This window comes from Austrofundulus limnaeus, unplaced genomic scaffold, assembly GCF_001266775.1.
Source record: "Austrofundulus limnaeus strain Quisiro unplaced genomic scaffold, Austrofundulus_limnaeus-1.0 Scaffold175, whole genome shotgun sequence".
NCBI lineage: Eukaryota > Metazoa > Chordata > Actinopteri > Cyprinodontiformes > Rivulidae > Austrofundulus > Austrofundulus limnaeus.
The window spans coordinates 956,243-966,362 of record NW_013952577.1 but is presented as its reverse complement, the minus strand read 5'-3'; the positions used below and the strand labels follow the sequence as shown (position 1 = coordinate 966,362).

Below are 10,120 nucleotides of genomic sequence, written 5' to 3'. Positions count from 1 at the left end.
GGGTTGTGGGGGAGAAACATAGAAGTGAGGACAACAAAAACAGAGATATATTGAAAATTGGAGTTAACAGTGGTAGGCTAATTTGAAAAGATGTGTCTATTCAGAGCACGCCAGGATGGTTTTCTGGTTTAAATATGTGACATGTATGAATATTCTAATAAAAACCATACCTTGGTGAGGAACAACAAGCCATCCATCTTCTACCACTTCTCCAGACTTCACATCTTCAGAAACCAGCTCTTCTCCCCCAAACAGGAGACGGGTGAGTCTTCTGAACATGATGGCTGGCTCTAGCTGAAAACTGACGTCCTAAAAAAAAGGGGGAAAAAAACTTGTAACACACAGACTATGTAGCAAGTCTGAGTCCTATGAGCAGGGCTGATACAGTGACAGCCTGGCTCTACATTATTTATTTTCAAACTTTACACAGGGTCCTGTCAGCTGACTGCGATGGCCAATGAGATTTCAGATTGTCCATAGGGCTGGAAAGGCTGCAAACTGTCCATCTGTTTCTGTATGCATGGAGGAGGAGCCTCTCATTATACAAGCCTCCAACACAGAAATAATTTATAAAACGTGTTTTTCTGCAGGATTTTTCACCAATGCTGCAAATTATGTAGTTTGAACTACTTAACATCAGATTAGCAGGTCGCAAACTGAAAAAAAAAAAAAGAAAGATCAGATTTTGGCTGAAAATATAGCTATACGGAATGGCTTGTATGTATTGATTGCTGTATATTAAAGTCTTTAAATTATTTAAAGAAATATCAGCACATTACAGCTGCAGCCTGGTAATTCAAAAAACGAAACATCATAAATATCCCGTTTTTAAAAGACTATATAACATGTTTGAATTAGTAGTTATGTTTCTAAATATTTCTACAAGTAGCAGTGCTTTTCTTACCTGTGCTGCAACAGAARCGTGTTTATTAATTTGACTCGAAGACCACTGTGGTGTTTTACTTTGTTTTTAATCCCTCTGTTATCTCTTGTTTTGTTTAATGGTTCAAAATTTCAACCGAACACTAACAACAGAAGCCCCGCCCACATTAACTCCACCCACTCACCGCAAAGAGCCAATCAGAAGCGTGAAGCCTGACGCGAGTGTTATCAAAGATTAATTATTGGAGTCAAGATAGTTCGCATCGAACTTCACAACATTTTCATTGGTAGGAGGAGAAAAAATAGACGAAGAAACTTTGCAAACACTGTTTTGCGTACACGACGTTTACGCTGGATGTCACGTGAGTCAACTTTTGCGTTTTTTTGTGTCGTCTTTATTTTGTTAAGTATTTAGGTTTTCGTTATGGCTTGAAAGCATCTTATGAAAGTATGTTTGCTGCAATAAGTAGATGGAGTGGCATGTTTTACTAAAGCGTGAAAGCTGACGCACCTGCCTTTTTAAAAACGTGCTCATATTTAATGTTCTCACCTGAGCTACAGCGCCACATAGTGTCTGCATTCAGTTTTTTTTTTTTTTGTAGAGTGCAATCACTGTAAAAACTGTAATTCAAACTTTGTCCAGCAGAGGGCGCAGTTACTTCACGGACGCTGTTATCCTCTTTAGGAGCAAGTGCTGCTTTGACTCCAATCAATGAACTCAGAAAAACAAACAAATAATAAACAAACAAGAAAAACACATCCCATTTTGAACCAATCAGACAAAACTAATAAATAAATAAATAAATAAATAAATAAATAAATAAATAAATAAATAAATACAAGGATCAATTTCATACTGCTTATTTTTAAAAATACATTCTACTATTCTGATTTTAGTAATTTTGATACGAACTTATGTGGTTATGCGCAAGAATAAATTATAGGAAAAACAAAATATTTGTGTGAGGGGAGGGGGGCGTCAATTACGTCACAGTCCCTGATGTTTATGTTGACCTAAAGTTATTCAACTGTGTCTTCAGCTCCTCCGGTCAGATGGACCTGGTGCGTGTTAGGACTTTTGTGGTGTGAAATGTGTGTGCGTGCGTGCGTGTGTGTGTGTCTTCTTCCCAAACACTTGAGCAAGTGATATGTGGATGTGGGGAGGGCCCTGAGGGCGAGCACACCCCTGCTGCCTGTGTGTCAGAGTATTTCAGAACAGAGAGCAGCATTTAGTCACTCAGGATTGGAGCTGTACAAATCACTCCGTCGGCTGAAGTCCACCTCAAGAAAAAAAAAAAAAAAAAAAACAACTTGCGGACCACAGAGGATACTTTTTTCCTTTATTTCCCCCCTGTGAGCACTGACGGACTTCTCGTTCATCTTGGAGGAAAAGCTGCGCGTCGTCACCACAGGCTGGTTTTTTACGCACACATATTTTCGCCTAAAAAGGACAATGCCTCGTTCTTTCTTGGTTAAAAAGTATTTCGCGAAACAAAAGCCAAACTACAGTGAACTGGAGTGCCAGAATGGTGAGTGACGAAGTTCTTTATTACCTAAGTAATTATTATTTTTTAAATTTAGTTCAGTGGTGAGGGGAAAGGCACCTGTTTTCCCTCTTTAAATAAAGTTTAGAAACATTTTGTGAACCAGACTACTCCCCGGTCAAGTCGAGGCCCGTTAGATGCACTTTCCCCCCTTCCTGCAGGCAGACAGAGCTCCATTCATGTTACAAGCTCTTGTGAATACGTGGGAGGGAACGGCCCCTGTGACTTTCCCATATGGCTCTTATTTTACGCTCAGTCAGTGCTGAGATTTATCCTGAACAAGCCCAGGACAGTGTGCAGTGATTTCTACTTGTTCAACTGGTTATTTGCACAGTTTTATTTCCTTTCTGCAGCAGCCTTTTTATTAACATTAACTCTGTGCTTTCACTTTCAGACACCTCACTGGAGCGGTACCCTCTGGCCGAGCTCTCCTCGGCGGACAGCAGCTTCCCTGCCACCTGCTTCACCACAGGTCTGGTGTGGGACCTGAGCGTCCTGCCCGCCCTCTACCTGCCCTCGCAGTCCGAGCCCTCGGGGGCCTCGGGGCCCCTGGACCTCAGCTCCCCCTGCAGCCTCAGCAGCGGCGCCAGCAGCAGCGGCGAGGAGGACGAAGGGCGCACCTCGGACCCCCCCAGCCCCGAGCCCGTGCACACGTACGCCCCCCGCCAGCGGATGAAGTGCACCGGCGTCATGGCTCACGTCGGCRGCCCCCCGGAGGAGGAGGAGGGGGAGCCCCCGGTCACGGCGGCCCGGCCGGCCTTCCTCTGCAAACACTGTCCCAAGGAGTACACCAGCTTGGGGGCCCTGAAGATGCACATCCGCTCGCACACCCTGCCCTGCGTGTGCACCACCTGTGGGAAGGCGTTCTCCAGGCCCTGGCTGCTGCGGGGCCACATCCGCACGCACACAGGTGAGTTCCCAGCAGATGTTTCGAGATGCTGAGTTGTCGCTGGGCGTCAGCAGCCCCCTCCCTCCCCATCAGGGCACGACCACACATCTGATGAAGTCAACACTTGATTATCACACAGTGAGGCCTCCTGTGGACTCAGCACTCATTGATCGCTCATTGTGTTTAACGTCTCGGCGACAATGGCTCGTGGGGTTAATTATCTTATCAGGGCCGCTGAGGGAGGCCCGCTGAATGGGGGGCCAGGGGAGGGACACAAAGCTCCAAAGAATGCCCGGAGGCTCGCTGCTATCACCGAACTCTTGGTACCTGCAGCGACTTGTTAGCGTGCTAATCTCATTTGGCTCTGATTAAATCATGGTGATTCAGTCAGGCTCTGACCCCAGCACCATGTGATTCTTCATTATCTTGTGTCACAATGTGTGTGTTGACGCATGTGTGAGGCGTTAATGGAGGCTCCCGCAGAGTGAGTGTGTTACAAATTATAAAGTAAAAGCACGCCTTTTATCATAGTGATGTGTCTTTAAATCACAATAAATAAATAGACAGTAAGTCTAGTCAGACGTTAAAGCTAACTAGTGAAAATCTGCGTGTTTGGATGCTGAGCTCTGTCCACCGCCCTGCTTGATCCACTATTCCTGACATCGGTCCGCTCGCGTTTTTTCACTCTTACTTTTCAAATTAAAAGTCTTGTTCCACCATATTTGTTTACCTACACCAGGGGTCTGCAACCTTCATGATCAAAAGAGTCATTTCTGCTACTTGGCTCACTGATCAAATGTGTCCAGAGCCGCAAAATAAGCTTTCAACTGTGATCATCAACTGGTGGTCCGTGGGCCTTTTCGAGGCCTTTTTTGGGAACTTTTGCGGCCAGTGGTGGTGACATTATAAAACTAAAAAATGTATTGTGAATTTGATTATTTATTACTATTTTTACACATCAGGACAAATGAAAACACCAGATTCATGCAAACAAGAAAAATACTCTTTATAGTTGACACAGAATTTCATTAACTGAACAACTGAACTATTCAGGCATTTTTTGTTTCTAATTCTTCTTATAATATAGTCTTTTCTTTAAAGGTAATTCTGATGGATTTGAGAGAAAGATCATAAAGAAATTGGATTATTTAAGTAAACAACAGGCTAGCATGAGCTAACATGTTTTACTTTTTTGTATTAGTAGTATTGATCACCTATTTTATTTCTGCCGAGTATGAAAACACACAAAAAAATCTATTATGTTTGGTCACATTTTCAAAGAGCCACTGTTGAGGGACCTAAACCAAATACAGTCTACTAATGTAGGTCACTCACGTGACTCAGTCTTCCAATGGAAACCTCATGTTTTGTTTACATTGAGTGCATACMCGCATTCCAAATGTATCAGGATGACCTTTGTTATTGTTTGATTTATGTTTGGAAACGAGTGACTTTTCAAAGTGAGGTAAAAACGATTTGTTTTTTTTGTTTTGTTTTCCTGCCCAGGCGAGCGTCCGTTCTCCTGCACCCACTGCAACCGGGCCTTCGCCGACCGCTCCAACCTGCGGGCCCACCTGCAGACCCACGCCGAGGTGAAGAAGTACCAGTGCGGCGTCTGCTCGCGCACCTTCAGCCGCATGTCGCTGCTGCAGAAACACAGCTCGTCGGGGTGCTGCTCCACCTCAGTGTGAGGAGGAGGACGTGTGTGTGTGTGCGTGTGCGTGTGTGTTTTTGTGGGAGGGGGCGGAGCTCCGAGCGATGGAGGACTTCTGGGTTTGGACAAGAGGTCTACTCCAGCCCTGTTAGCCTGTTTAAAGGACCACAAAGCCACAAAGATCATAACTTTTTGTTTTTATTTAAAAGACCTAGAGGGAGTCAAACCTCATCATGGATCTGACTTTACAAGCTTCTTCTCTTTGTTCCATTATAAAACTCTTGAGAAGCTCCTTTGTTTTTAGTTTCTGAGGCTGGACCACCTGAACTGAGCTTGAATCAGCCCCCACTCTCTCTCTCTCTTTTGCTATTGTGCTCATTCCGAAAACAACAAATTTGTTGTGAACCCGCCGGGGTTAGAGGTGTCTTTTCCTGTCTCTGTCCTGGTGCCGGGCAGCTCAGGATCATGGCGCAGACACAGCTGCTCAGAGGTAGGGGTGAGTGGGTGGGATAAATCTCTTGGCGTGTCGCAAATCACACACACACTCTCGAGCGCACACACACCAAAGCAAGTGCACACGCAGCTGTCCCCGGAGCTGCGGCGCAGATAGATGAGGCGCTAACAGGTGCCGCAGCCGTGACCTTCGCTGCTCGAGAGCAGGTGACTTCTAACGCCCTTGGTTTGCTCTGAAGAAAGAGGAAACGTCATCACAGAAGAATGGCACCAGTTTGTGTGTTTGTGTGTGTGTGTGGGGGTGGGGGGGTGAGATTAATTTAAGCCTCTGTTTTGACTAAACCACAACCTTTCGCTTTAATCCGATGAGTTTCAAAGATAGGAGAAGCCGTTTCCCCCACACGGCTCTGCTGCCACACGAAGCCAAATGAAAGCCRTGAACTGGAGGTTACCGCAGTGTTAAAGGAACCAGTCCAAGCCATAGGACCTACGTGAATGTGCCTTGAAATTTTAAGTGTTTCGCCACCAAAACGTGCCTTTTTTTTTACCTCGTTTTATTAGCTTTTAAAATGGATTTCAGTATTAGAARATGAGCTATAAAGTGCTAAAAGACTGGGACCAAAGATGCTAACAGTTTACACCATCACAGCCTGATGGCTGTGTGATAAAAGCCTTTATAAATGGACAATACAAATCTGAACCTGTAACTTTGACAAATATTTTATGGCTTTTTTTTTTCAGTGCAATGTGCAAATGATGTGTTACTTTTTTGTTTTGTACCAAAGCTTGTGTGTTCACCTCTGCCTCCTGTATGAAATAAATGATGCCTTTTCATTCAATAAAGTAATTTATGTTTATTAAAAACGGCCGTTGTCGTTTACTCCGGCGTGAGAGGGCAAACAAACCGTCCGCTCTGATTTGAATGAGGTTTGGTCGTTCGTAAACGTCTGTTTGATCATTAACTGGGAAATTCTCCTSTGGAGTTTTATAATTGGCGCTGGTGAAGTGAGTCATTGTGTGGAAACAGCGCTGCAGATGTGCAGGTGAAAACAGGGTTTGATGGTTTAGGAACAACCGAATGCACCTGCTTCCACTTTCCACCTGCCGTCCACTTCTCTGTCACTGAGCAAACAGTCAGGACATGCAAATGWATGAGCGTTGTGGGTCAGTCCGAAGGTTTTTTTTACTGGAATGCTCTTTGTTCACCTCTTGAGTTGTTTGGATAGTGGAGTTGTAGCTGTGTGAGTGATAGCTGAGTGGATATGTTTCAGTCTTGTGAGAGCATTTCCTCCTTTCTAGACGGTGAGTCAAAAGTGTGCAGACTGGAGCTTTAGGTTCCCATGGCTGCTCTGCTCTCAGGCCTCTCGTCAGCCTGTCTGTGAGCGTCGGTGTGCGTGGGCCCAGCCGGCCCAGAGAGCTGAACTGTTCCACAGCACCATTCCTGGTTTCCTCCTGACTCAGAGGAATGGGCTTCAGCAGCGCCGCGTTGTCTCACCTCAGCACGCCAGGTTTTCTTTTGAACCGTCTGAGCAGAAACACAGACCCACGGCTTCAGAGGGCTTCTGCCTGCCTGCGTTGGCGTTTTACCCAAGATGCTTTTGGGTTATCACTCAGCTGCTGGAGCTCTGTTTTGATGATGTAATCTGGGACGTCCTGGAGAGGGGATCTCATCTCTGTCAGCAAAAACAAGAGTTTTCAAGACCTATATCCTTGAAAGAAAGCGTATCTATATAGTTATTCATACTCGAGGAATTATATTTCAGMCAACTTTTTACTTTTTCACATATTTATCTGTGCTTTTTACTCCTAACATACTAAAAAAGTTCAGGAATAGAAAGTTGCTACTCCTATTTCAATTCAGCTTATTATTGTTGAAAAAATAAAAATCTATCCAGATACATGGCACCTCCCATATATAGTAAATTTGGTTGTGGTTGTRTGAGAAGTATAAATATRAATCATTCTGACACCCAGCAGGACATATCAGAGGTAAGAAGATGATCGTGGCAGAGTATACGCAGCTGAATGTTTCAACATTAACATTTTAATATACCATTATAATCAYTACGGCCTTTAGACAAATGATTTTAGGGAGGTCACCTCTCATTAAATGTTATTTTGGAGACTAACTGTTCACTTTCACTCAATGCTTCTACTTTAATATTTAAGTACATTTTACATCAGAAATTTACTTTTGATACTTAAATACAGTCAGTGTTAAATATTTAAGTAATATTCTTATACAAGACTTTAACTTTTACCAAAGTTTCATGGTAAGGTACTTGTACTTTTACCTAAGTGTCACCTTGAGGTACTTTGAGAACATCTCAGAGTTGTTTTAGTCAACTAATATGTTAACTTAGATCAATAWTTGTTAAACTGATAAAATGAGACATTTCTGAGTCCAGTTATCTGGAGTGGTCATCATGAACTGGAGTCACTCTAAAAGGTGATCAGTTATATGTAAGCAAACTGTGGTTCATGAGATATTTTGCTAACAGATAAATGAACACACATCAGTGCTCAGTCTAAAACGCTCTGTTTCCAGSTGTGCGCAGCGCTGGTTTCCATCAGAAACCCTTCCGCCTCGTCTGAGTGATAAAGTTTGTACATTTTAGCGGGGGGACGTGACGTGCCACGGCTTTGTAACTATTTTCTGTCTTCTAGCAGGGAGAACTAAAAAAACACAACATGCTCCCTTTCTTGTTTCCTGGGGAGAGCTCAGGGCCTGGATCTGAAACCTGAGAGCGTTTTCCTGCTGTGTGCTTTACAGCGCCAGAACACTCACTGTAATTTACCAAAAGTGGCTGCTATTTATGCCATAAAGCATGTGTTTAACATTCCTGAACCCCACTGTGTTTGTGTATCCCTCGCTCGCTCTCTCCCACTCACTCTCTGCCTGCCTCGCCGCCTGTGTTTCTATTTGTGTGTGTGTGTGTGTGTTGAAGTGGAAACGGTCCCTTCAGAGCTGCAGCCCTTTCCCTCTTCGCAGGAGGATCATCTCTCCCCCTCAGAGACAAGGCTGACAGGAAGTGGGAGTTTACATTGGCCTACTTTACCCAGAAAAAAGCAGGCCCGGGTAGAAGAGCTGCMGAGATCAAGTGCTTGTTCTGCTGCTGCTCTCTGCCACCACCAGAGCCGTGCCCCCCCCCCACACACACAGCTCAGCTGTCCCACCCTCGTGGCTGCTCTCCCAGCCAAGCTTTTCGGGGTGGAGCTGGGTGGCCAGAAATTAAAAAGTGGCCTTCAGAGCAGCAGCGGCAGCAGTCAGGGCTGTAGTCTGTGGGACAGGAAGGAGCCTGTCAGCGTGTCGTAAACAGAATTCATCCTGCACTCATGACACAGAGGGTCTGGAGAGAACGCTCCCAGGAAAGRCCTCCAGACCCCCGCTGTAGTCTGAGCTTTGGTCTGATGCAGCTCAGAATAAATCATAACAATGATGCTGCACATCCTGAGAGTCCTCGTTCAGTTCACAAACACATTTCCTCCTGCTGGTGCTTATATGATCATCACTAGAACTAAAAACTCAATCTGAAAAAAAAAAAGAAACTAAAAAAGCCTCGTCTGAAGAAGCTAACATCCTGGGGAATAAGTTGTAGCTGTTTTACTCAAACCTTTAAAAAATGACATCATGTATCATTTTAAACTATATTATGAGATCCTGGGTGGTCTTTCAGGACCTGACGTGCATTAATGATGACTCAGCAGGTTTTAGCTCAGTTTCTGTCAAATTAACTGAATTAGTCACTTTGTGTTTGCTGATGTTAGCTATGGCGGCCATCTTGAATTGTTCCTAAATGATTTTATTAAGATCTGTCCACAACAAGACACAGCAGCTACATGTTCCCTGTCTTGAGTGAGCAGTGATGACCTCAAACATGGCTTCCTCCTTGACTTTTATTTTGAAGAGCAGTTCCAAACTCATCCTCATGTTTTATGTTCCTCCTACAACACCTTTCACCTCCTTTGTTACTCCTCCACTCATTAGCACCTCTCTGTGTCCATCACCCTCCTCACATTGAATAGACTTCCATGTGTCCACGCACGCAGGAAGTTTTTTTCCCGTGAGTTTCGTCTCGGTTTTCTCACAGTGGAGCTCAGAGCTCGGACGTGAATGCCAGAAGGCAGAACTTCTTCCTCAGCTGCRAACAGGCCGGAGACACAAACCCTGCATCTGGTAAATAAGGCCAGCAGCAGAAACACCACAAGTATGCTTAATGACGGATCCGATCAGGCTGTGGAGCTGCCCCGGGGGCTGGAGCGGAGAAGTGGTTGGGTGGGTTGGGGGGCGAGGAGCCATATTAAAAAGTAATGAATCACACACTCAGTCACAGGGTCGCCGGCTATGAATGTGCTCTCTGTCGGTTTTCCTGGAGCCTGGAGTTTACYAACTGATGACGCAGGCTGGACTTGATCAGAGACATGTGTTGCTGAGGACCTGATGCCAGCGAGGAGGTGAGGAGGAGGAGGAGGAGGAGGGGGTGAGGAGCTCTGCTTTATGTGACTGGGCATCAGGCAGAGGTTTGATTAGAACAGATCCTCTGGGGATGTAGAACTTTTTTAAAAAACACCATCATTTTAAAACTTAATGTGGAATCTCAGCAAAAAAAAAAAAAATCTGATTTTACTCTGAAAACACAAAACAAACATTCCCAGACAGACAAAACACATTTCATTTATTCATAAAGAGATGAAATG

At 44.6% G+C, this 10,120-nt stretch overlaps 2 protein-coding genes across 4 annotated transcripts in view; one reads left to right on the top strand and one right to left on the bottom strand.

The window, feature by feature from the left end:
* The window catches only part of LOC106524089 (gamma-glutamyltransferase 7), a 10,653-nt gene extending 9,616 nt beyond the window's left edge, over positions 1 to 1,037 (bottom strand). For both annotated transcript variants that reach the window (XM_014017745.1, XM_014017744.1), the window contains exons 1-2: positions 905 to 1,037; positions 171 to 309 (exon numbers count right to left, since the gene is read on the bottom strand). The gene's annotated coding sequence lies outside the window, so the exon portion shown is untranslated. The remainder of the gene's footprint in view (positions 1 to 170; positions 310 to 904) is intronic.
* A 102-nt stretch (positions 1,038 to 1,139) lies between these two features.
* snai1a (snail family zinc finger 1a) lies at positions 1,140 to 6,286 on the top strand. 2 transcript variants are annotated; one of them, XM_014017747.1, is made up of 3 exons: positions 1,140 to 1,244; positions 2,821 to 3,336; positions 4,822 to 6,286. In XM_014017747.1, exons 1-3 carry the CDS (start codon positions 1,238 to 1,240, stop codon positions 5,004 to 5,006), a joined length of 708 nt encoding a protein of 235 aa, XP_013873201.1. In that variant the 5' UTR covers positions 1,140 to 1,237; the 3' UTR covers positions 5,007 to 6,286. The 2 variants fall into 2 exon arrangements, with proteins under 2 accessions (XP_013873201.1, XP_013873200.1); XM_014017746.1 differs by lacking the exon at positions 1,140 to 1,244 and adding an exon at positions 1,842 to 2,411.
* Positions 6,287 to 10,120: the final 3,834 nt, after the last annotated feature.